The sequence below is a fragment of the Malania oleifera genome, chromosome 13 (assembly GCF_029873635.1).
Source record: "Malania oleifera isolate guangnan ecotype guangnan chromosome 13, ASM2987363v1, whole genome shotgun sequence".
In the NCBI taxonomy this organism is placed as follows: Eukaryota; Viridiplantae; Streptophyta; class Magnoliopsida; order Santalales; family Ximeniaceae; genus Malania; species Malania oleifera.
In genome coordinates, this window is record NC_080429.1 from 33704602 (window position 1) to 33731746 (window position 27145).

At 34.8% G+C, this 27145-nt stretch overlaps 1 protein-coding gene across 1 annotated transcript; it reads right to left on the reverse strand.

The window, feature by feature from the left end:
• Positions 1–243: 243 nt before the first annotated feature.
• On the reverse strand, positions 244–4333 carry LOC131146460 (protein KINESIN LIGHT CHAIN-RELATED 3-like). The gene is made up of 3 exons (XM_058096080.1): positions 4005–4333; positions 1350–3406; positions 244–799 (listed from the first exon to the last, which is right to left on the reverse strand). Exons 2-3 carry the CDS (start codon positions 3359–3361, stop codon positions 589–591), a joined length of 2223 nt encoding a protein of 740 aa, XP_057952063.1. The 5' UTR covers positions 3362–3406; positions 4005–4333; the 3' UTR covers positions 244–588.
• Positions 4334–27145: the final 22812 nt, after the last annotated feature.

Below are 27145 nucleotides of genomic sequence, written 5' to 3' on the forward strand. Positions count from 1 at the left end.
AATCCCATTAGGGCTTGAAAACCCTACACTGTTTTCTTAATCATGATAGCAATAAAGGTCAAGCAGACAGAAGAAGTTAGAAGCATTTGCTTTACAGTGCAATTATTTCTTGAAACATTTAGAGAACAAACAAAGTACAAAGGTCAACTGCCTACCAGCACCAACCCTCATTATTGTTGAATGATTGAGCCACTAGGCCAGGTATGGGACAGCAGTTTTATCTGATATATGAGAATCATCATATTATGAAAAAAGGTATCATAGATTCATTGTACAGTGAAATACAAATTGTAATAATGTTATCAAGGAATTCCAACAATTGCTTAAGAGTTATACAAACAAAAAGAAGCCTTTTAGCCAATATAAAATAGCATAAATCAATATAGTACCCCAAGCACCCTTCAGTTATTTCATCCTCATCCCCTTCCTCCACCAAAAAATAAAAAATAAATAAAGATCTAATCAATACAACCACCATCTATCCCTGTATCTTGTTCATTTTAAATATGACCCACCAGCTATCCCTTTTATATTTTCACTTTAAATATGATCTATGTTACAGTATTCCAGAGTGTAACAGCCTTCCTTTCATACCTTAATGCCATCATGGTTTATAGCTTGAGAGTTGGCATCAAGGAGGGTTTCCAGAGATCTAGCTTTTCTGTTGCGAACCCTGCCTGCTTCTTTTAGTAACTCAGCCAACCTCCTCTTCTCATCATCCACATCTGGATTTGCTGTTCCAAGCTTTTCCTCTCTCAAGCCAACGACATGCTCCAAGATTTCAATTGCATCATCCAACCTGCGTGAAGTAGCACATAAAAAGAAATTCAAAACTGAACAGAACACCACAAAAAATATGACTTTCAAAGAAGGAAAGTGTTACTCAAATGTGATCTTCTAATGATGTTTTCATCTAATCTTCAAATGAAAAGTCCAGTTCAAACTGGTTTTTTTCGTCTACCTTATCAAGATTTCCTCTAATTCAGACATCCATACAGATACACTTCACAACTGATCTTTAAAATTTGCCCAGTGCATAAGTTTTCTAATTGTGTGTGATAGGCAAAAAGAGGAAACCAAATCTTAATCCTTAAGAGCCCTACGTTTATTTTTGGAAAAATTTTATATGAAGGTGAACCATACTAAAATAACAAGCTTCTATATTTCATTTTGCCACAAATGCAAACTAACATGGCCATTAGCTAACTTAAAGATCGTAGCATAAATGGTTAGATAGAATATTAAGGCACCATTACTCAATTAAAACCCATATTGCTTTCTGGAAAAAATTTCTCAATTACTGCAGCATGCTTTTATAGAAAAGAGAGCACAAGAACGAAAGAATGTACCTCCCAACTGCATCGTAAGTTCCTGCGAGATTGCTGTACACCCCAAGTGTGTCGGGGTGATATGGTCCATACTCTTGTTCCAAAATACTCCTTGCTTCTTCAAACAAATCTGCAGCCTCATTTATGGCATAACGCTGCACGCAAGCAAGCCCCATTTGGTTGAGAGCTATGCCAAAGAAGGCAGATTTCTTCTCTCCACTTGCACGAAGCTTTGAAATGGCAGTTTTGAAGGAGGTGTAAGATTCAGAGTACTTCCCCAACATGTAGTACATGACACCCATCTGAGCTTCAATTCCTGCAATTGTGCCCTGTTGGCCAGGGGCATCATTGTATAACCTCAATGCCTTCTCCAACAAATTCAGTGCCTGCTCAATCTCATTCATAGATTCATAGATAGCAGAAACATCAGTAAGACCAGTGGCAATCTCCTCTGGTGGGATCCCTGGATTGGGCTTTCCATAAATTCGAAGGGCGTTCTCACAGTATGATTTTGATTCCCTCAATTTCCCTGTCTTGTTATATAAATCAGCCAGTCGAACAAAGACAGAAGCAACAGCTGGGTGATTCTCCCCTTTGGAGGACTTGAAAACTGTCAGTGCTTTCTGATAAGATAAAACAGCCTCATCATACCGGGCAAGAGACAAGTATGTGTCTCCAATACTGCAATCTACAGAAGCCACCTCCATTTCCTGCCCATTAGCTACCATGGCCATGCTAGCTAAAACAAGATGCTCAAGAGCAGCTTCATGATCGCCCTTTGTTTCACATATAAGACCCATAAGCCTCCTATCTGCTGCCTCTTCAAGAGATGCTGGTGAACTATTCTCTTTATGGATCTCGAGAGCCATCTGACAAAATTTCTTGGCCTCATCAAATTGCAGCGCTTGAACATGAGCTTCAGCCAAATACCTGCAGGTCTCACCAACCCTTGCATCAGTTTCTCCCAAAACTTGTTTCTGAACTTCCAGTCCTGTTGTGTAACACAGTATTGAATTCTCAAGCTGGCCCAGCATTGCATAAGTATCACCCAACTGCATATGACCAGCAAATTTGGCAAGGGCATGATCTTTCCCTTCCTCAAAGACTGGAATCTCAATTGAGTGCTCGAGAACTGGAATTGCCTGACCATACTGGCCTAAACTGCAGTATATTGCCGCTGTAACATGCAAACACATGACCAACTCTAAACTGGGTTTTCCACTTGCACATTTCTCGAATGATTTTGCAGCTCGAAGAGCCAATTCAAGAGCTTTCTGGTAATTTTCCCCAGAAGAAATCAAGTCCCGTGCTTGCTTAAGTAGGAATGGTCCAAGATCCGGATTATCCAGGCCTGATTCAGATGAATCTTCAGATCCATTTTGCAACTTCACCCCTCCTACTGGTGAATTCTTCTGTTTCCTTGTGGGAGTGACTCCAGCTTTTGGTTTTCTCCAATTCTTTTCTCTCTGCTTATTATTAGGAGGTTTCTCCGGAGGACTTTTGGTCTTCAGACTTGATTTTGCGGATGTTTCAGATTCCACCTGCAACTGAGATACTTTCTTTGATTGCACTGAGGAATCAGACCTTGAGTTTGCAGAATGGGTCTTATCTGTCTTCCCTGACTTCTTCCCTGCAGATAATGTTTCTTTCTTGGAGGGAGAATTGCTATGACAGTCATCCTCTGGTATCTCAATCTCTTCTTCCATTATCTCAATCTCCCTCATCTCTCCTCCAACAAGATGGCGCAACTCAAAATCAATCCTAGACTCTTCACCATCAGATCCAAGGCTCGGCCTCGACAGTGACTGATCAGAACTCTGCATCTCACACACATTGTCATAGAGCTGCTCAATCGAGGTGTCCACTGCCCCATCAAGAGGGACATCAGGAATCGCACTTCGAGTACTTTGCGGGCTCAAAGTACTTTTGGGAGACTTGTACTGCACAGAACTTTCTTTACAAACTGCTGAATTTCCATTTAATTCATGCACCGACCCTTCTTTATTAATTCCATCCACGACAACCCCAGGCATCTTTAAGTTACCAAATCAACGAAACTCCAACTTCAAATTTATTGTCTGGGACAAACGTTTGAAATGCAAAACAGCCATTCAAAACTAAGCATATCAAACTTCTTAAACGCATAAAATTTCACTCCTACTCTACAAATATTGGGCTACCCTTTACATCAAATTATCCAAACAAAAGGAGCATCCATTCATCAAAAAAAAAAAAAAAAGCTTCCTCATTTATTACAAACAAGCAGGCAAATCTAATCTAGCAGATGTAATGGAAACCGGTTACAAACAGCGCATGAAGGCGATAATAACAGCACAAACATCAAAACTTTCCATATTTACATAAACAACAGCAGGAATCACGCAACAGAACAGCTTCCATATTTCTTCAACAGATCTCCAAAATACACGTGAGTATCAATATCTAAAAAAGACAACAATTATGAATTATGAAATCAACAGCAGAAAACACGAATCAAAAAACCTCAAAACCTTGAAAAAAAGAAAGAAGAAAAAAAAAAACAGGCAACGGAAGGTAATCTGTAGCTGACCTCGCCGAATGATTCAAGAACAAATAAAAGGGTCAAAGGGACACAATTGGAATAAACCAAATTAACATAATACAGAAGAAAAAAAGCAGAAAAAAAAAAAATCATACCTCAACAATCAGCCATGGAGAAGGCCACCGAGGCGCCCTGAGTTGTGTATTGAGACGGAGGTACAAACATATATATAGAGAAGAAGTGAGAGAGAAAATATCTCTGTTCGGGGGAGGAGGAGGTGGGGAGAAGATGAGGGTAATATGGGAATGTAGGAAGAGAGTAGGGGCAATACGGGGAGAGGGGAGGAATAAATAAGGATTGCAGAGGTAGAATGTCAGAGGAAAAGAGAAGGCGACTTCTCCCCCACCGCGCCTGCAACCGCCGATCTACTTTCTGTTTGTTCCTCCTCTTCTGGAACGCGCCATCTGGCATCGGCAATCGGATTGTGTATTTTTGTTCCCTATGACGCATATACCCCTAGGCAATTCTTGGAATGACCACATTTTCCATTTTTATTCATTAACTCTTTTTTGAGCTGGTTTATTATTACCTACTTATGTGGAAATTACAGAGCACGTGGGGGTTAATGGGCGTCATCCCTTTTATTTATCTTAAGGCAGATGTGGTTGGCACTTGAAAAAGAAAAGAAAAAATGAATTCACCTTTTTATTTTTTATTTTCATTTATAAAATAAAAATTATTGGAAAAAGTAAAAATTAAAGAGTTAAAATTGACATCAATTGTATGGATACTCCTAGGGTATTCTTCTATTTGGTGTCATCTTTTAAAAATGTCAAATTTATTCATATAACTACTAATAATTATTCGAAAAAAATCCTCTAATTACTCGCAACTATTCCAAAATATCCTTACAATTATGTCAAATTTATTCCTATAATTTCTCATAATACTCCTAAAATACCCCTATATCTATCTACAATTATACCAAAATACCCTTATACTATTTAATTTTCATTATTTAATTTTAGTACTTTTTAAAATTTTTGAAAAATAAAGAGCCATGGAGCACACACATAGTGCATGCCCATGTGTCACGAGCTAAGCTTGTTCGAGGCATTACGCTTGCCCGTGATGCTTATCTCGTGTGCTTGGGATAAGTTTCCATCATATAAATACTAGTGTATAATTATTTTCTACTAGTAGTTTCTTTGTATTCGAAATAAGACAGTATGACTCCTTGGTCACTTTGATGTTTCCTAGCGTCAGGATGATATTTACATAAAAACCTCTTTAGGGAGAGGGTGAGTGTTCATCAGTCTTGTAAAACTTACTAGCTATTGTCAACGTATTTATCCTACTTGCCTCTCTCTCTAAACACACAATGTCAACAGAGGTGTTGTTAATGAATTGCATTGCTTCAATGTTTACTGTTTACTTGCCACTGCTTTCATGATTACCTACTGTTTCCTCTACTATTTGATTGAATGCTAAAGAAAGTGTTTTGTGGATCAATGTTGGTAAACGATAGGCTGACTAGTTAAGCAAGAGTGCTTTAGTTAGCATCGCACGGTCCTTTGATAAAAGTGTGAAAATAGTTAGCTGGTGATAGCTGGTATCAGAGCTTCGTATTGGGAATTTAGTTACCTTCGTTGTGGGATTGGGATAGCTTTGGTAAGTGACCATGGCACCAACCAATAGTGAGAGAATCAGCATGCTGGAAGCATAGGCTGAGACAACAGACAGCACTGTGGCTATAGAGGTGACCCAGATGAGGGAACTTGTTGATGAAATGATGGGATCACAAAAGCATCAAGCAAGTTTGATAGGTGACATGTCAAAGGACTTTTGACATACAGTGGAAACTTTGCAATAGATAGCTGATTTGGATGCAAAAATGAATTTGATGGTTCTTGTTATGGGGAACTCCAACACTCCAGGAGTTAGCAAGAGTAAGGTACCAAAACCCAGGGCATATGGGGGTACCTGTGATGCCAAGGAATTGGAGAACTTCTTGTTTGATGGAACATTATTTTCATGCTGTGAGGATGGCCTCAGAATATGTGAAAATGGATATTGCGACCATGTACTTGGTTGGTGACGCCAAATTGTGATGGCGTACCAAGTACAATGAAATTGAAAATAGAAGTTTTGTAGTGGATAATTGGTCAGAATTGCAAAGAGAGCTCAAGGACGAATTCTTTCCTGGGAACGTTAAGTACAATGCTAGGAAAAAGTTGCGAGACCTCAAGCATACTGGGTCAATCAGGGAATATGTGAACCAATTTTTTTCTTTGATGTTGGATATTAGGGACATGTCAGAGAAGGAGAAGTTGTTCTATTTTCTAGAGGGGATGAAATCGTGGACAAGAATTGAACTTCAAAGACAAAGAGTTCAAGACTTGTCTATCCACAAGCTGCTACAGAACGATTGACTAACTACAATAGGGATAACCCAAGAGTGGCAAAGCCGACTCTACGGTTTCTGTAAATCTATATATATATATATATATAATAACTAAGAAAATTTTCTTGGATAGATAACTGAAAGTCATGATTTACCCCTTATGATAGGGTTGTGGGGCTCGTAAGTGGGACCTATCACTGGCTGGCCGACCAGGATAAGTCAACTGAACTCCGAAAGTCGGATCGACCTCCTTAACCCTAACTGACGGGGAGCCTGTTGTCAACATATGCATGATCGATTGCTGAAAATTCACATACTATTTGAGTTATGTGGTTGCACTCTGAATTGAAAATAGCTACAGTATCGTGCTCTACGGATTGAATCTGGTCCATCAGGGTCTGATACCATATATATAACTGATATTTCTATATTATTGTTTTACCATAATTTTGAAATAGCCATAACACTCTAAAACTGATCTGAATAAATCTGAAAATCTAAATAACTGACTGAATATTTAATATCTGAATATTTGTCTGAATATCTGAGTATCTGGATATTATGGTTATGAAATCATGGTATTTTGAAAATGCTGAAAATATATGTTTCTGTACGTATACTATAAATCATGGTATCTTGGAAATACTGTAATTCATGTTTCTAAATATTCTGTAAAATTTCTGTCTGTAAGTATACTGAAAATTCATCATTCTAATATGTATATTCCATATTATTTTCTTCTAATATACTGTAAACATGGTATTTGTAAATTGTATAAATTCTGTACTAATCTGTTACGAGCTCATGCCACACAATTAAATAATTAAATTCACATGTTCTAAAATCTGTATTTCTTGATATACTAATATTTTATGTTTTGAATAATAATTTGGTAAAACATATAAATTTTTTTTTTTTTTTTTCTGATAACTATACTAAAATTTCCTAGCAAAACATATTTCCTTTACTTGAAAATTTAGGCTTGCCTACTAACGTTTTAAATTACACTTCTAGCAGTTATAATTCCATAACCTTGAAAAATATTATATATATATATATATCCTGTCAATCAACCAAATACCCAGAATATTCTTCATTTTTCCATCTTATGAATTATAAACTATTTGTTAATTACCTGGGCTTCTGAAAAGATATCCACTGGAAGTCCTCAGCTCAATCCTGCAGGGTCCTAAAACACCTTATTCCTGAAAATAAAATACCCTGATTTTACTTCACAAAACTCTTGTATATTCTCATATAATACAAAATCTAGGCTCAAATGAACTTGATAATACTAACAATATCCAAATATTCTACTTACCCTGGTTTTGGGATGATTCCCAAATTTTTCAAATCAACATTTCACTTCAGTTATGTTGTAGAGAAAAGATCACTGTGGTAGCTCCTGATCATCGAATTAGGGACATATGGAGTCGGAGACCTAGAGAGAAGTGAGAGAAACCTATTTCTAGAGAGAGAAAATGAGAGAGAGAGAGAGAGAGAGAGAGAGAGAGAGAGAGAGAGAGAGAGAGAGAGAGAGAGAAATTCTTTCGCTGAAAATCCGTTTTGAGGTTTATATAGAAAGCTTATCCACGTGGACTCGTCGACGAGACGCATCACCTCGTTGACAAGACAACGAAGAGAGCTCGTCGATGAACACCTTCTCTTCATCGATGAGTTTCAAGTTCTGGAATAGGCCTCGCGGTAAGTTCTCGTCGATGAGACGCACATCCTCGTCGATGATCCCAAGAGTTTGCTCATCGACGAGCACTTCTGCACTCGTTGATGAGGCCCTATTGCACCCTCTTATAAAATTCCTTTTCCTCTCATTTCTTTATTATTTAATTATTATAATTCTTCAGGTCTCTACAACGTTGTAAAAATTCAAGACCAGAGTTTGGTTAACTGTGGACGTTTAGTTCAAATTTGTTCAGTCGCTCGAGTAAAAGTCAATAGTTTGACTTTTCAATTGTTCGATCGACCGAGGTGTTTCAAACACACAAGGTTCGGTCGCTTGAAGTCCTTTCAAACTTAAAGCCTAAGTCATATTTTTACCCCTGATTGCATAGATAATAGAGGGGAATTTCCTAAGTGCTTGTATAAGGACTTAGGGTCAGTCTATGGTCTAGGCTTTTCAGTTAAGCCTAAAAACCTGACGTCGGTCGATCGGAGTCTTTTCTATGGTTTTTTAATTTTCCTTACAATCCATCTATGGTCATTACTAAGCTTTACAATCATACCATGCATGAGATGCATTATTACATACCAAAAAGAAAAACTAAATGCAATACAAATGAAATTTAAATATCTTCAATCTTCTTTACTCTTGTGACTTCCTCAGAATGCGCCAGATGATGTACATGTTCTTCGAGTTTCTTTTGGCTTCCATTTTCAGTGTCCTTATGTGTGTGTTCTGAAATATTACTTGTTCAAGCACTAAATACACACATAAAACATTGGTGGTTTGTCAGCATCAAAATAGAAATCAAACTCAAAAAGTCAACATTTCTCCCACTCGTTTTCTCTCCAAAACCTCCGATCTAAACTTGAATCTTGCTATTTTACTTCAGATTTCTTAGTACTTTATTTCTTTGAGATTATAAACCATGCCAAAGATGAAGCAAACAACCAACAAAAGCAAGTCTTCAGGTCTAGATGACTCAGAGCAGATCACACAATGGCTTTTGACTTCGGGGGCAAGGAAAATATACAACAAACACCTTTGTACCATCAAACCTATTCTCGGTAAGGTTTTAGATATGAACTTCATGGAAACCCATTTTCCAAATATTCTTAGGATGTTTACTGTGTTAGGTTGGGATCATTTCATATTCTACCAACCCAAAGGGATCTATATGAACCTTATCTGTTTATTTTATGCCAATTTAGGAAGGCAATGTGATATATATACGACCCAAGTAATGGACAAAGCCATTGCCCTAAGCCTGTAAACAATAACAGAAAGGTTTCGTATTTAGTTTGGGACGTTTGAATGTCCAAACCTTGAACCAACCTAGATTATGGAACGAGGCGTTAATTTTGACAAACCCACTAACTCAGTTTGGTCATCCGCCTTCATATAGGCAATTCACTCTAGAGGCTAAGATTATACACTTGTTGATCACATACAAAATTCTACGTAAGAGTGGGTCCAAAGGCTATATCTCTTACTTAGACTATTTTGTTATGTGGTGTATCTACAAAGGCAAGCGTTTGAATCTTCCAACACTTATAATTAAATAGACGATCCATAAAGAAGAGACTAGACAAATTATACTCCTTTATGGAGGGATTTTAAACCTAATTATTGAACACCTTGGTCTAGCTCGGTCTATAGCTCTTTTTGTCAAAAGAAAAACCTCAGATCACTTCACATCGACCACTTTAAAGCTCATGGGATATGAGTATGGCGGAGTAGTTGGTTGGATTCCCAAATACCGTCCACCTTATAAAGAAAATGTGAGTGTACAAATGGAGGCGAGAAATGAACCTGAACAACAGGATAATCCACCTGCTTAGTCTGATGTTGCTAATGATTCTCCTGCTTGGTTTTCTACTTATCGTCAAGATATGGATGTGCAGTATAGTACAATTCATGCAGATATTGAAACTAAGTACAATGCACTCTAGTAGACTTTACAAACCAGCTTTATCTCCTTTGATCAAGGACTTGCCCGCATTGAAAGCAATATGGGTAGTGGTTCCTCATATAGAGGGAAAGCTCCCATGGTTGTGAGTTCAAGTGAAGAGGAAGATGATGAAAATTGGAGGAAGGAAGCTCATCTGGTGACGATGCTACTAGGGAGGACTAGACGAGATTTGTTGTTGGTTGTGGTTGTTTAAACATTTTCTTTGGAACAATTGAATTTATGATTGTAATACTTTTTTTTCTTATTTGTGTTTAACAAAACAAATGCATGATGTATGTTTATGTTGCTTCCTATGTTGTTTGAAATCTTTATCTGTGGTGGTTGAGCAATACTGATCTTGTGACTTGCATACTACCTATTGAATAGTGCATGATATCGTATTTGAGAACTGCATATTGAATATGGCATGATGCCATACTTGTGAAATGCATGCTGGATGGTTGAAAACTTTTAGTATGGTATGTATATGTTCTTACATATTTTTTTTGTTGATGTCAAAAGGGGGAGAATAATACAAAATATACTATATGTATTGAAGAGAACATATTGAGAGAATTAGAAACTATATGTATGTGCACTTGCTGAGTGTACTCTACTGGGAAAACCTGACTTGATATGAGTAAACTGAACTGAAAGCAAATTGCAAATGTGCTGATTGTATTGACAATATACTCCTACTGAAATTATGTTTGTATTGAAAACATACTTGTACTCGTATTTTCCTAAAAGGGAGAATACTGAATTTTTATTTGCTTGATGATTATGCTTATTGTGAGGGGGAGCCTTTTTAAGGCGACCTTATTTTGCTCCTCATTTGTCATCATCAAAAAGAGGAAGATTGTTGGCCTAACAAGGCTTCATCTCTATTTTGATGATAACAAATTAAGGATTCTAATTGTGCTTCAAATATATTTACAAGTATCATAACTCACAAGCACATTGGATTATACTTAAAGCTTAAAAGCCATGAGGAACAAAATCTAAACAAATATTGGCTAAAGCTTGGATGAAGATAAAGCTTCAAGAAGATGAGGACTTTAATTTTATTTTATATGTACTGTTTTAGGAGTCTCAAGTAACTACTTCTCTATATTAAGATTGTGTATGAAGCTCTTAGTATATAGTTGGACTTAGAGACCTATTTCTAAAACTCGTAAAATGTGTTTTCAAAGTTTAAATATCTTTTCAAAAAGATTACAAATGAGTGTTGAAATAAAAAATATTGAATTTCATAAGAAACTAAACTAACTAATCTGGAATCAATAGTTCGGGTGACCAGACTCTTGGGTCAGGCGACTAAATAGGTATTGCCATTTGAAAAAACCCAAACAATGTAGGTTCGGGTGACCGGAGGCATAGGCTTAGGCGACAGAATTGCTACTGCCATTTTTTGAAATTCAATTTCTTAATGGTTCAAGCGACCGAAGGTTTGCGATCGACTTCTTAAACAATGTGTTTTCTTATTATTTTGAGCATATTTTGTTTCCAAACTTTGAGAAAACGGTGTGATTTCAAAACCTACTATTTAAAAGCAACCCTAATCGCATTAGGGCAACCCTAATCAATTGAATCACACACAAAAATCATATTGTTCATCTTGCTTAAGCTGTTGTGCGTCGTTCTTGTTTATTAAAAACAAACTCTAGTTTTGCTCTTCGATTTCAATTATTTCAATCCACAGAACCCTCGCTTTCTCCTGAGCTTCATTACATCTTCATATTGAGAGGTTTATAGTGATTTCATATTGTACAAATCTGCTTTTCTGGGAGAGTATTCTGCTTGTATGAAAATCTGCTGTTTTTCTTATTGTAGCTTGATGATTCGGGGATAGAACCGTTGCCTAGAAAGAGGGGAGTTCTTTCTACTGAATAGAGAGAGGTAACTCTACCTATTGAACGGAGAGAGTAAGGAAAATCCTCACAGTGGGTTGCTTGAGGCAAGGACGTAGGTAGGCTGTCGAACCTTGTAAAAAGTCTAGGTGTTCTTCTTTCCCTTAATTTCTTTACTTTTCTACAATTTCATATTGTTTATTATCTATCGTGAACGATTTAAAATTTAGTTGGGAATTTTTGAATGCTGAGATTGATTTGAGGATATTGTGATGCTTAGATAGACTTGTGGATATTGTGAATAATTTAGGTTTTCTTTGCAAAGCAAACGCTACTTAAATTACAAATTATGAATTAATTTAATCGATTGAGATTATTTTAGTTAAGTTGAATAGTTGTTCAAATACAAGAAGGATATTTGCTTGGCTAAATTTTTTGAGATTATTTATTGGCATATTCATTGATTAAACACAATATTAATATTTGTATGGTTTAAATATCTATTCACTTATATTAATCTGTTGGAATTAAAATAAGCTTTGTGTATTGATTATATATATTTAGGATTGTTAATTGGCATAACCATTCGATGATTAGAGATTTGTAGTGATTAAGATTATTTAAAGGGAATGTAACAAATAGTTGTTAAAATAAATTAAGCTTTCGTGTATTAAAATTTAAAATACCCAATTCACCCCTCTCCTGGGACTACACCATCACTTTCAAAGGTGATTACAGTGCAACCTGACAGACGTGAAGTTGAAGAGATCCTTGCAAGTAGAGAGTTAACATCTTAAAGGAAGAAGCGGCAAGAGTTCTTAGTGAAATGGAAAGGCCTTGGTGATGAAGAAATTAGCTGGATTTTTTCGAATGATATGCAATCGTTCATGGACAATGTTGAAGTGTACCTAGTGTCAAAGTCTACGAGGATGTCAACCGCATAAGTGGGGGGGGGGGGGGGGTGTCACGAGTTAAGCTTGTTTAGGGCATTATGCTTGCCTATGATAGCTTGTCTCGTGTGCTTGGGATAAGTTTCCATCATATAAACACTAGTGTGAGGTTATTTTTTGCTATTACTTTCTTTGTATGCCCAATAAGGCAGTATGACTCCTCGCTCACTTTGATGTTTCCTAGTACCAGGATGATATTTACATGAAAACCTCTTTAGGGGGAAGGTGAGTGTTCATCACTCTTATAAAACTCACTAGCTATTGTCAACGTATTTAGTATACTTACTTGCCTCGCTAAACACACAATGTCAATGGAGGTGTTGTTAATGAATTGCGTTACTTTAATGTTTTTTGCTTGTTTGCCTTTACTTTCATGATTGCTTATTGTTTCTAATGCTATTTGATTGAATTCTAATGAAGGTGTTTCGTGGATGAATGTTGGTAAACGATACGCTGACTAGTTAAGTAAGAGTGCTTAAGCTTGCGCCGCACGGTCCTTTAAGTAAGGTGTGAAAATAGACAACCCATGACACTTGGCTAGTAGTACTATAAAGGGGATTCCCCTATTTGTAATGCCCCGAATGCGCCCAATGTGACCCAAGGGTTACGCGTTTCATTGGCTTGTTTTTGATACCATACACCACAATCATGCAGAAAAAAAGTAAATAACCTCAATTTAAATACCAGAATCTATATATATATATATATATATATATATATATATATATATATCCCATAAACAATTGCTACCATTTGTTTATATTACATCACAGTATTTAAAATAGAACTATACATAAATCGTTATCACAAACACTCCAAAGTTTACCAAAAATACTACCCTACTCGAAACTCTAAGCTCGATCGCCCGATGGACTTGAAAATATAATCATCCACTAGGGTGAGACACATCTCAATAAGGAAGAACAAATCATAGTAGTGTATGATAAAGAGTTTAAATAAATTCAGAACATATATTCATTTGTGTTTCACTAGCCACAGCAGTTGAGAAAACGCATTATTAACAATAATACTGTCATCTGATATCATACACACATTCATAAATATTTTTAATAATAATACCCGAGAATAGGGAATATTACCCATCCATACAAGTAGCTTCCCTCTGCTCTAATACTAATATTAGGGCACTCACCTTACTCAATAAGCCCTCGGGCTATGTATATAGGCGAAGTCTCCAAGAATAGGGAAGGTTACCCGCCTATACAAATAGTTTCCCTATGCTCTGGTACCAAACTAAAAATACCAGGGCACTCGTCTTTCTCAGCAAGCTCTTGGCACAAAGTTTTACCTTACCATAAATATTCATATAATTAAATTAATATACCATTTATCTTATCAGACCACATTCCACACAAACTATCCACATAGGAAAACACTGTCCACACATGACTCATACTCTCATAGGATACACGGTCCACACAGGACTGACATCACCCAGATTATACGGTCCATACAAAACTGGTTCACATAGGACTAACATCACATAGATTACACGATTCACAGAGGACTAACATCACACAGATTACACGGTCCACATAGGATTGGTCCATACAGGACTAACATCTTCACAAAAATATATTGTGGCCCACATAGGCACCACCAACCACCAGTACCAATCCCCATGACGTACCTGTAGTATATTAGTAGAACAAACTCCTCAGGCCCGTCAATGCTCTACCCCAATATATAGTGACAATATACGAACTCTTCAGGTGTGCCAACGTATATCATGATTACATCTAGGCAATATAACGAACTCCTCAGGCCTGCCAACGTTATATTGTGATACACACGAATAACCACACAAAATGGCCTATATACATACATCATATTATTTGTCACACAGCAATCTCAAGCAGCAGTATTCTCAAACAATCATATTCACCAATATATGTACTAACAGCTAACCCATGTTCACAATCCAATAGTATATTTCATCATTTTGTACTCACATTAGCCAATTAAATTGTAAAAGTTGTATTCCTACTACACAATTTCTTTTCCATATATATAAATTATATCAACGGTCAATATTTTCCAAATGACCAACTGTTCAAATAAATCATACCTCTCTCTTTCTCTATCCTCTCTCTCTCTCTCTCTCTCTCTCTCTATATATATATATATATATATGTATATACTGTATACCCAAATTAACTGGTTTAAAATTTAATAAAAACCTACTATAATTAATTCCCTTACCTAGTTTTCTAAATCACACCCACGGAAACCCCAAAACAACGCCCACAACACTCACTCAAACCCGTATTCAAAAACTCGAGTTTATCAACTCAAATCTCAATAGAACACTATTTTATCATTCCATAAGCCCTATATACTCCATATTAACCATTAAACCAATATTTAATACCCTTACCTCAATTCTAAAATGGTACCCTAGAACCTCAAATTAAAAATCTACTCAAAGTAGGTTGTAGAGAATCTTCCCAGGAACCCCGTGGTGGTTCCAGATCGTCAATCCAGGCTTTATCGGAGCCGAAATCGAAGAGAGAAGGGAGAGAGAGCCATGGGTTTGGAAGAGAGAGAGAGAATTTTGTTTTGTTAAATAAAATGTCACCCTCGGTTTCCCTTATAGTGCCCACTGTAGAGAAAACTGTCGCCAATTTTCTCTGACCCTTAGAAAACCATCACTCGTTTTCTATTTAATCGACCCAATTTTTACCGTTTACCCGTTACCATTCCGCGGTAACTCTAAAAACCGTCACCGATTTTCTACCCTCTCCAGAAAACTGTCGCCATTTTTCTCTTAAACCAGCCAAAATCTTGTTTTCCCAATTTTTTTTATTATTATATTTTCCTGGGTCCTTACACTATTTGATTTCATTTTTCCAAAATGTCAAATTTATCTTCATAATAAGCAATGATTATTCCAAAATACTGCTTTAATTACCCATAACTATCCCAAAATACCTTTATAATTATTTCAAAATTATCCATATAATTACTTATATTTATACTATTATAAATATGATTCCCCTATTCGGTGTCATCTTTCAAAAATATCAAATTTATCCCTATAACTACCAATGATTATTTATACTACTACAAAGGAGATCCCATTTTTAAAAAAATGTCAAATTTATTCCTATAACTACGAATGATTATTTCAAAATATTTCTTTAATTACCCACAACTATCTAAAAATACACTTATTTTTATGTCAAAATTATTCTTATAACTACTTCTATACTACTATAAACGACATTCCTTGACTTGGTGTCATCTTTCAAAAATGTCAAATTTATCTCTATAATTACTAATGATTATTATAAAACATCATTTAACTATTCACAATTATCCCAAAATTTCCTTATACTATTTAATTTTTATTATTTTATTTTATAATTTAAATTTTTTTTTAAAAAAAAATAAAGAGTCATGGAGCACACACATAGTGCGTGCCCCATGACTAGTACTACTATAAAGGGGATTCCCCTACTTGGTTTCATCTTTTAAAAATGTCAAATTCATCCCTATATTTGACAATGATTATTCTAAAATACCCCTTTAATTACCCTAACTATCCCAAAATAACTTTATAATTATGTCAAAAGTATCCCTATAATGGCTTCTATCTATACTACTATAAAGGGGATTTTCCCTATATGGTGTTATCTTTCAAAAATGACAAATTTATTTCTATAACTACCAATGATTATTTATACTACTTTAAAGGGGATTCCTCTATTTAGTATCACTATTCAAAAATATCAAATTTATCCTTATAACTAGTAATGATTATTCCAAAATACTCATTTAATTATCCACAATTATCTCAAAATACCCTTATAATTATGTCACAATTATTCCCTGATTTAGTGTCTTCTTTCAAAAATATCAAATTTATCTCTATAACTATCGATTATTCCAAAATACTCCTTTAACTACTCACAACTATTCCAAAATACCCTTATAATTATATCAAAATTATCTTTATAACTACTAATAATTATTTAAAAAAATATCTTTAATTATTTACATCTATTTCAAAATACTCTTATATGATTTAATTTTATTATTATCTATACATTTTTTTTATTACATTCTAAGGTGTCATTAGAGCCTCCCGGCTCCTACACACACACAAAGATAGAATGTGTCCCACACTTAAAAGGGGTCCATTCCAGCCCTATGAGCTGTGTGACCATATTTGAAAAGCCTTTTAAGAATGCCAGTACATTTTTACTTTAGTTTATGAAAAACTACATAGCAAGGTCCATCACAATTATTTTTTTTAGGTAACATTTGAATATTAGGTGCATATTTTTTTTGGTAATTATGACTATAACCTCAACTATCATATTCTCCATAAGCTATTAAGCATATGTTTTTTTGTGTACTTTTTAAATAATATAAATATATAACTCAAAGACATTAATTATAATAATAGATCCATCTATTATAATCATGATATATGAGAATAGATCACAAAAGTTTCTTAAAACTGAGAAAACAATTGATGAAAAGTGTTTAACAATGTAATCTAGTTTAGTCTAAGAAAGGAATTACAATAAAAAAAATTATTGTTTTTATCATACAAATTTATAAAAAGTTTTAGCATAAAATTAAAAACTATGTCTGTATTATTATAAAAAGTTTTAGCATAAAATTAAAAACTATGTCTGTATTAATTATTATTATTTTTTTCATTTAATGAGATATTGCTATTATGAGAGAATGAGTCTATTGACTTTTTGAGTCCGATCCCTAATTTTGATTATGATAAATTGCATGTTATTAATGTGTGTACCTAAGTACTTGAACAGGTTAATCATTTAGATCACACTCATGAAAGTGAAATGGAAGACAAAAAGGACTTAAAGCACATTATCCTGGTTGATTCCATGAAAAGTTGAGAGTAAAAGAAGAAGATATTTGTTTTAATTGTATATGTAGTTTTATTTTATTACTTGGTCTATAATAATTTATGGTCTATAATAACTGCATCACATGCATAATAAGTATTTATGCTCAACATGATCGTAGATTGTGTAATACCCCAAACCTCAAAGGATCTGGGATGTTTACTTTTTACCATTGATTTACAGTGGAAGTAAATAATCTCGATTATTATTAAATCAGAGCGCTAATTGTAAAGACCCGGAGAATTTATAGTAATTAAATAATAAGAAAAGGAAAGAAAAGGGAAATTTCACAAAAAAGGGATAGGGTCTCGTCGACGAATGCGGGACATTCGTCAATGAATCGTCTTCTTGGGCTCGTCGACGTGGATGTGTGTTTTGTCGATGAGAATTTATCGAGAGGCTATTTTCAGGGCCTGAATTTCGTTGGTGGGGGCATTGTCTTCGTCAATGAACCACCTTCATGGAATCGTCGATGAGGCGACGTGTCTCGTCAACAAACGCGGGGCATTCGTCAATGAATCGTCTTCTTGAGCTCGTCGACGTGGATGCGTGTTTTGTCGATGAGAATTTATCGAGAGGCTATTTTCAGGGCCTGAATTTTGTTGGTAGGGGCACCGTCTTCATCGACGAACCGCCTTTATGGACTTGTCGGTGAGGCCATGTGACCAACCACTTATAAACATACAAGATATAGGTTTTTAGTGAAAAATTTCTCTCTCTCTCTCTCTAGAAAACGAGATTCTCTCACTTCTCTCTAGATTTCTGAGTCCGATTCTCCCCGATTCGATGATCAAAAGCTACCACAGTGATCCTAGGGAGATTCTCTACAACTTAGTTGGACCGGAATTTCAATTTGAGCAGTTTAGGAACCATCCTAAGATTTGGGTAAGTGGATTTTTAGGTATTTTTAGTATTATTTGGGGCCAAATTTTGTATTCTATGAGAATATATTGATGTTTTGTGGAATAAATTTGGGGTGTCATATTTTCAGGAATAGGGTGTTTTAGGTCCCTATAGTCACGGGTTGAGGACTCCAGCAAGTATCTGTTCGAGAGCCTAGGTAAATTATAGTTCAAGAAATTATGAATAAATGATCTCAGGAGATATGAGCGTATTGATTTACTGGAGAATTTGTATATGTAAATGCAGGTTTTTGCGGTTGGTACACTAAAGGTGCGAGAGTTAGTGGAGGCCAGCCTCTTAGTCAGATAAGTAAGAGAAATATGCTATGTTAGAAGTTTCAGAAATATTATCAGTAATATATGTATGTTTTTGGGATATGCTTTATGGGGTATAAATTATCTTTATTATCATAAAATACAGATTTTGGTACAGGGAGTTTTTATTTAGTTGTGTGGCATGAGTTAATATCAGGATAGTTCAGAATTTATGCAGTCTTTCAGAATACTATGATTTACAATATTTTAGCCCAGAAATATGTTGTACCAAATTTTACAGAATTATAATTATAGTACACACACACACACACACACACACACACACACATATATATATATAGACAGATATTTTATAGACAGTTATTTTACAGACAGTTACAACATTTACAGAATTCCATGATTTCCAAAACCATAACACACAAACATTATAAATTATTCAGTCAAATATTAAAATTATTTCAGTCAAATATTTTAGCATTTCAAATCATATTTATAGTGTTATGGTTATTTTGGAATCATGATAAAACAAAAAAATAATTATATATATTAGTATTATACAGTATCAGATCCCTGATGAATTATTTCAGACAAATTCATTTAGTAGAACATGGTACCGTTGTTATTTTAGATCAGAGTGCAACCACATATCTCAGATAGTGTGTGGGCTACCATCTACCGTGCCAAGAGAGATTGCAGTCCTCCCTAGAGATTAGGGTTGAGGTGACCGGTTTGACGAGGTAGAGACTAGTTATCGTGCGTGGAGAGATTGTAGTGGGTTGGATTGTTGATTGGTAGAATATCAGATTGACTTACCTAGTGGGCCAACCAGTGTTAAATCTCGCCTATGGGTTGCACAACTATGTCATGACGGGTTAAATCATGACATTTAGTTCCCAGGGTATTATCACAGTTATTTATATATATACATATTTACAGTATAGCAGCAAATTATTATATTACTAGAATTATGTGTAATCAGAAAACTCAGATGCACAGATGTATTTTAAACTATGATAAATGTAAGCTGTATAGTATATTATTTTATTAGTTTTACGATTTCAGTAAAATGTTAGTAAATTACTTGTGTAACTCACTTGCCACACACTAGTAATAGCATATTTCCACTTACTGAGTATTGTCTCATCCTAATGATTTAATATTTTTCAGGTGATCCCGCTAGGTGAGCAGATTAGGCTCGCAGGTAGAGAGGGCTACATTACTATCCTGTCATTAGGGTGAGTGTTTTGAGTAGTTATTTTTGAGTAGTCCCTAGGTCCAAATGAGGGCATTTTGAGAATGGTTATGTATGTATATTTTGAGAAGAATACTGACACTCTGATATTGTATATTTTGTTATGGTTGTATGTATTCTACTTCCAGCTGCTTAGGTAGTTTATTGTGTTTTGATTCCACGGTCCCTACCTGGTCCGTGATGATGGTTTGGTTTATATTAGAATGTATCAGAGTAGTGGAATTTTACCGAGGAAAAAAATGGTAGGAAATTTCAGGTCGTTACACTAATTAACTGTATTATAATCATTTATTCTAAAAAAAAAAAAAATTTCACAAATATAATCATTTGGCATCATACTAATATTATTAATAAAACTTTCTTTTTCTATTCCCACCCGTATGCTTGCTATGCTTGATTTTTGATATATCCTTCGGAGTTATCTGAAATGTAAAATATGATTGGGGTGAGATGATGCTCAGTAAGTAAATACGATTATTATTAGTGTGTGGCTAAAATGAGCTTTTATAATTTCATAAAATAATATTTAATATTATAACTTCAAAACTACTTTTAAAATAAATGTAAATTTCAAAATTTTTACATAAAACTTTTACCATCAACTATAACAGTAAAATTTAATAACCATATACTGTAACTGTTAAATTAAACTTTTAATTTTAAAATTGTAACTAAAATATTTAATTATATACATATATATATATATATATATATATATGTGTGTGTGTGTGTGTGTGTGTGTGTGTGTATTTTTTTTTCCTTATACATTTCTTTTAGATCATCATTTAGGCACAAGAATGACCCTGTTCATATAAACATATACTTTTCCTTCAAATCATTAATAACTCTGTACACCTAATTAAATATGTATATATATATATATATATATATATATTATAAAAACCATCCTTAAGTCTGTTAGCCGTAAGTCATGTTTACCCCCATGACTAGGTTGTGTGGTCCGAAGACTGCACCCTAGTTGGCTGGCCAGCCAAACTAAATCAACGTATATAATCATAAGTGAGATTTTTCCCTATTAAATCCTGATTCGGAACCAAATGTGCACTCAGGAGAAATCCACTACTTTATATAACGACTCTATAAATAATGTGGGTGCACTCTGATCTATTTAAACTTTAAGCTACAATACCGAGTATTCGTAATTTTCTATATCGTCTGAGCCATAAGGGGTTTTGAAAACATATTATTATATAATTTGTACAATTAAAATAATATTATGAAAATATCATTTTTACTTATATTTTTGTGAAATACGCAACGTAAAAAAAATCAACTCATGTCATTTTACTCATATTTTTGTGAAATATGTAATGTATAAATAAACTCATGCCACACAATTTTCATGTTAAAATTATTTTTTTGAATAAAAATTAATGCCGTAAAATACCTGAGGGGTTTAAAATATTTCTTAACTAAAAAATAAACGCAAGTATATTAAAGATAGAACTGGTATAATTAAATGTGTGTAAAAATAAATTCAAGAGAATTTTATGAAAATAACTAACATAATCAAAATTTATTTACAAATAAACTCGAGTATAAAACTTAGATAAAAATCTAACATAATCAAATTTACTTACCTCTTACTTAGCCTTGTGATACGAACACAACGAATATCTTAAAAAAATGAGATATGAAAGAATGGGTGAGTGAGAATTTTAATTACAGTAAAAATTCTCCTTCCACCACTAATTCTTTCATTCACTAAACATTCTCTTGTTTTGAAAATTTTTTTATGAAAAATGAAGGTTGAGAGCTTCCTATTTATTGGAAAATTTTAGGGAAGAAAATTGATTTTGTAAAAGTGTGGTGAGAGATGTGAAATTATTACTTTTTTAAAATAAAAGGAATGGACAAGGAATGGGCATGGGATGGGAGGTATGAGATGGGGATGGGGGACATGTGGGGAAAATGGGAGTGCTTGCCGACACTCCCATTTAATTCATTTTTAATTAATTAATTATTTTTGAAACCATTATTATTATTATTATTATTATTATTATTATTATTATTATTAAGCTATGTTTTAGTATGTACGTGTGTATATATATATTTGAAAATGAATTCAGTTCGACTTTCGAAAAGTTATGTGAGCCTCACACAATTTCGAGACCTAAGTGAGTCATAAGTAACTTCAATAGTTCTCATATGGTCTTATGGATCCTATATAACTTTGGGACTCATGTGGACCCCACACGGCTTCATGACTCATGTGGGTCCTACATGGTCATGTGGGCCCCGCATAGGATACCATTATTATTATTATTATTATTATTATTATTATTATTATTATTATTATTATTATTATTATTATTATTATACTATATTTCTAGAAATTATGTCAATCAAAATATTATTTTATGTATATGTACTTATTTACGTGTACAAGCGACGTCTACCCTGTTTATCTTATGAAATTCCATTTTGATTGGGCCAACCTCTAGGGAACGACTGAACCGCAATGGTCTCTAAGCACTCACTTAGACAAGATTTTTCTTAGGCATCAAACATGGAATTAAAGATTCTAATAGAGAAACACTTTCGTTTTGATAACCATTATTATTATTATTATTATTATTATTATTATTATTATTATTATTATTATTATTATTATTATTATACATTTTTTTGGTTATTACATCTTTCCCTCCTTATAAAAATTTCGCCCTCGAAATTTACTAAAATTAAAATGAGTACCTTGTATAATGTTGTGGTTTTATCCGATTTTAGTATCGTCGAAAAGATGTAGATATTTCTGGCGTATTTCTGCTTCTAGTTCCCATGATGCTTCCTCATTGTCATGGTTGCACCAGAGCACCTTTATCAATGAAATCTTTTTTGTGCGTAATTTCTGATCTTTTTTGTCTAAAATCTGGATTGGTACTTCTTCATATGATAGACTATCACTAACTTTTAACGACTCACAACTTATCACATGAGAAGGGTCTGAAACGTATTTCTTTAATATTGAGATATGGAATACATCATGAATTATCGACAGTGCAAGAGGTGGGGAAATTCTGTAAGTGATTGGACTAATCTTCTCCAATACCTCAAATGGTCCAATATACCTGGAGCTTAGTTTGCCCTATTCCCCAAACCTTATGATTTTTTTCATTGGAGCAACTTTTAAAAATATATTATCCCCCGCTTCACACTCCAACTCACGCCGACAGGTATCTGCATAACTCCTTTGCCGACTTTGAGCGGTTTTTATTTTGTCTTGGATGAGTTTAATTTTCTCAGAGGTCCTTTGTATAATCTCGGGACCTAAAAGTCATCGTTTGCCAACCTCATCCCAATATAATGGGGATCGTCACTTTCGACTATATAATGCTTCATACAGTGCCATCTCTATGCTGAACTGATAACTGTTGTTATTGGCGAACTCAACTAAAGACAGATACTGAATCCAACTTCCTTTGAAATCCAGTACACAAGCTCTCAACATATCCTCCACTATTTGAATGGTTCTCTCCGATTGTCCATCATTTTGAGGATGAAATGCCGTGTTGAAAGTAAGTCGGGATCCCAAGGTTCTTTGCAAACTCTTCCAAAATTGTGATGTGAATCGTGGATCTCGATATGATACAGTAGACACGGGCACACCATGTAGTCTAACTATCTCTTGAACATATAACTCAACAAGCTTGGTCATAGAGTAGTTAACTTTGATCGGAATAAAGTGAGAGGTCTTTATTAGATGATCAACAATCACCCAGATGGTATTTTGTCCATGGAGTGCTGGAGGTAACTCAATTACAAAATCCATTGAGATGTACTCCCATTTCTACTCAGGAATGTGGAGTGGTTGCAGTGGTCCTGCTGGTTTTTGATGTTCAGCCTTTACTGGCTGACAAGTAAGGCATCGTTCCACGAATTGTGCAATCTCCCTTTTCATGTTACTCCACCAAAAATACTCTATCAAGTCCCAATACATTTTCGTGCTTCCCGGATGCACTATATAAAGAGATTGATGAGCTTCTTCCAAGATTGTTCTTTTGATATCTTTGTCATTGGGCACACACAATCTAGTTTGGAATCTCAAAACTCTATCGTCAAGGATGTTAAAGTCCGCTTTCAGTCCACTCTGTACCTTACCTGTAATGACCTACTTATCTAATCATATAATAAAACATATTTAATAATAAGGTCAACCCAAACTTAAGGGTAATGGAGACTCATCTGACATTCACAGCGGAAACCTAAGCAGCAATAAATGTAAATCACATTCTCATAACCACAAATATATAATACTGGAGTTAACTATAATCCAAAACACTGTGTTTATATACAATCTCCCAAAAATACCAAAAATATCTCTAGGATCCTATATCAAAATTTTCTGATCCTAGTTCAAACTTACCCTCCTAATAGGGTAGCACAACTGACTCAACGGCGGCCTCGATCCGCCGGTCATTCTGGGTTTCCTGAAAATTATTTAATGTTCGGGGATGAGACACTTCTCAGTAAGGGAAAGTAAACTAAATACAACTATGTGGCAACATGAATATTTGATGCAATTATACATATATAGTACATTTCATATTTTTGAAAAACATTCATCATATCATACTGAATAATCATATACTTTTGTATTTTCTAATAAATCATACAGTTCATAAAATTTCTGATATAACTAATAATACTAAAAATTCACCTAGGATGTATAGCTAACTGATGTCATGTATTACCCTCCATGATGGGTTGTGCAACCTGAAGGCGGGACCCGATAATGGCTAGCCAACCACTACCGAGTCAAGAATATTTGTAAGTACGATGGGGCCATCACACCTTGGTCCGGACTTTTAGGTGGACGTCTACAACTTTACACTAAAAGCCACATCGACTATCCATCTCCCACCCCCTTGTGGGGTGGTTAGCACAAGTCAGAACATAGATATTTGATCTGTATAGCAACAGTACCGTGCTCCTGTAACTGAACTGAAGTATCATCCGGGTTCTAATAATACATAATACATGATAATAAACAGTTTAATGTAAATAGATTGATAGCATGTTCTGTAATAATGTAAAAACATATGGCCTTGCGCCGTTTACTTTCATATCTGTGGCCTTGCACCAAAATCATACATACGACCTTGCGCCGAAATCATATATCATACACGGCTTTGCCCCGGCTATCAATCATGGTTTTGTGCTGAACATTTCATAAATATCGTTCGAAATAAATAATTCATTTATCATGTATTTTGAAACCATGATGTACTGCATTATCTCATAATTTGTAAAAATATACTTTATTTGTAAAATTTCCATAACATAATACTTTTCAGGTAAAATAATACTCATGCCACACAATGCTGAATAAACTATACATTCCATTCCAAAAATCATATTACGTGGCATATCACACTAATATATATACATTTCAACATAATAATAGTATTTTCCCAAACATACATTATTACCAATTTCTTCATATATATTATACATGTTTCCTGAAAATAAATTTTCTGATAAATAATAATAATATAATTTGTATGGAAAATAATTGTTTTAGTTTATTCCCTTACCTGACACTGAGAAGAAACCCCCTAAAAATCCACTTGTCCTACACCCGCAAGGTTCCCCGTTTAACACCCTGAATTCAACAACTCCCAAAACTAAATTTCAATATTTTTCCATGAATAACATTTCCTATAACTATGGGAAGACCAAATTTTGCATAAAAAGTCTTATCTCAACTCAGGGATGAATTTCAACTCAATCCCACCAACGATCCGCTCCAGCAGATTTGGAGAGAACTTCCCTAGGAGCGTCGTGGTGGCCTCAAATCGTCGATCCGACGAACGACGGAGTCGAAATTGAAGAGAGAGAGAGGAGAGAGAAACTATAGGGAGGAGAGAGAGAGATTTTTGCCGATTTTTTCTATGTAAAATCTGAGGTTTACACTATTTATAACATGTGCTCCGTCGACAAGCCACGTCACCTCGTCGACGAGGCTAAGAGGCAATTTGTCGATGAACTCTGCCCTTCGTCAACGAAATTCAGAGGCCCAAATGTCCTCTCAGTATCTTCACGTCGACAAAACACACCTTCGTCGACGAGCTCATAATGTAACGCCCTTTTCTCTATTTCCCATTTCCCTTTCTTTTATTATTTAAATACCATTATTTTTCTGGTCATTACATTACCCATAATCTTCACTAGCTCTGCATCTTCCATATGTGTAGCCTTAATATTTTTCAGTAAGGTCTGTTGGATTACCATATTTGCAATGAGAGTTTGATGATTTCACTTCGTTATTTCCACACCAAATCTTTCCAGGTCCATCATGATTTGATGTTGGGTCACCATTACTGAGACTAATGGATTCAATAACTTTCGACTTAATGCATCTACTACCACATTGGCTTTTCTCGGGTGATAGTTGATGGTGCAATCATAATCTTTGATTAATTCTAACCATCTTCTCTGTCTCATATTTAATTCCTTTTACATGAAGAAGTACTTGAGACTTTTATGGTCTATGAAAATCTTATACATTTCACAATACAGATAGTGTCTCCAGATCTTTAGTGCGAATACCACAGTTGCCAGTTCCAAATCATGTGTAGGATAATTATTTTCATACTTCTTGAGTTGTCGAGAAGCATATGCAATAACCTTCCTCTGTTGCATTAATATATACCCGAGTCTTTTCCGAGATGCTTCACTGTAAATCACAAAACCATCTTCTCCTGATGGAATTGTCAGCACTGGGGCAGTGATGAATCGTTTCTTTAATTCTTGAAAGCTTTGCTCACATTCATCAGTCCACTTATACTTCACATTATTTCTTGTCAACCTCATCAGAGGACCAGATATTTTAGAAAACCCTTCCACAAATCAGCGATAATATCCTGCCAGACCTAAGAAACTTCTAATCTCATGAATATTCTTCGGTCTCGTCCAATCCACTACTGCCTATATTTTACTTGGATCCACAGAAATACCATCCTTAGATATCACGTGCCCTAAGAATGCAATTCTTTCTAGCCAGAACTCACATTTCTTAAGTTTGGCATAGAGTTTCTTTTCTTTTAGTACTTTGAGTACTAGCCTCAAATGGTTCTCATGTTCCTCGGGACTTTTTGAATAA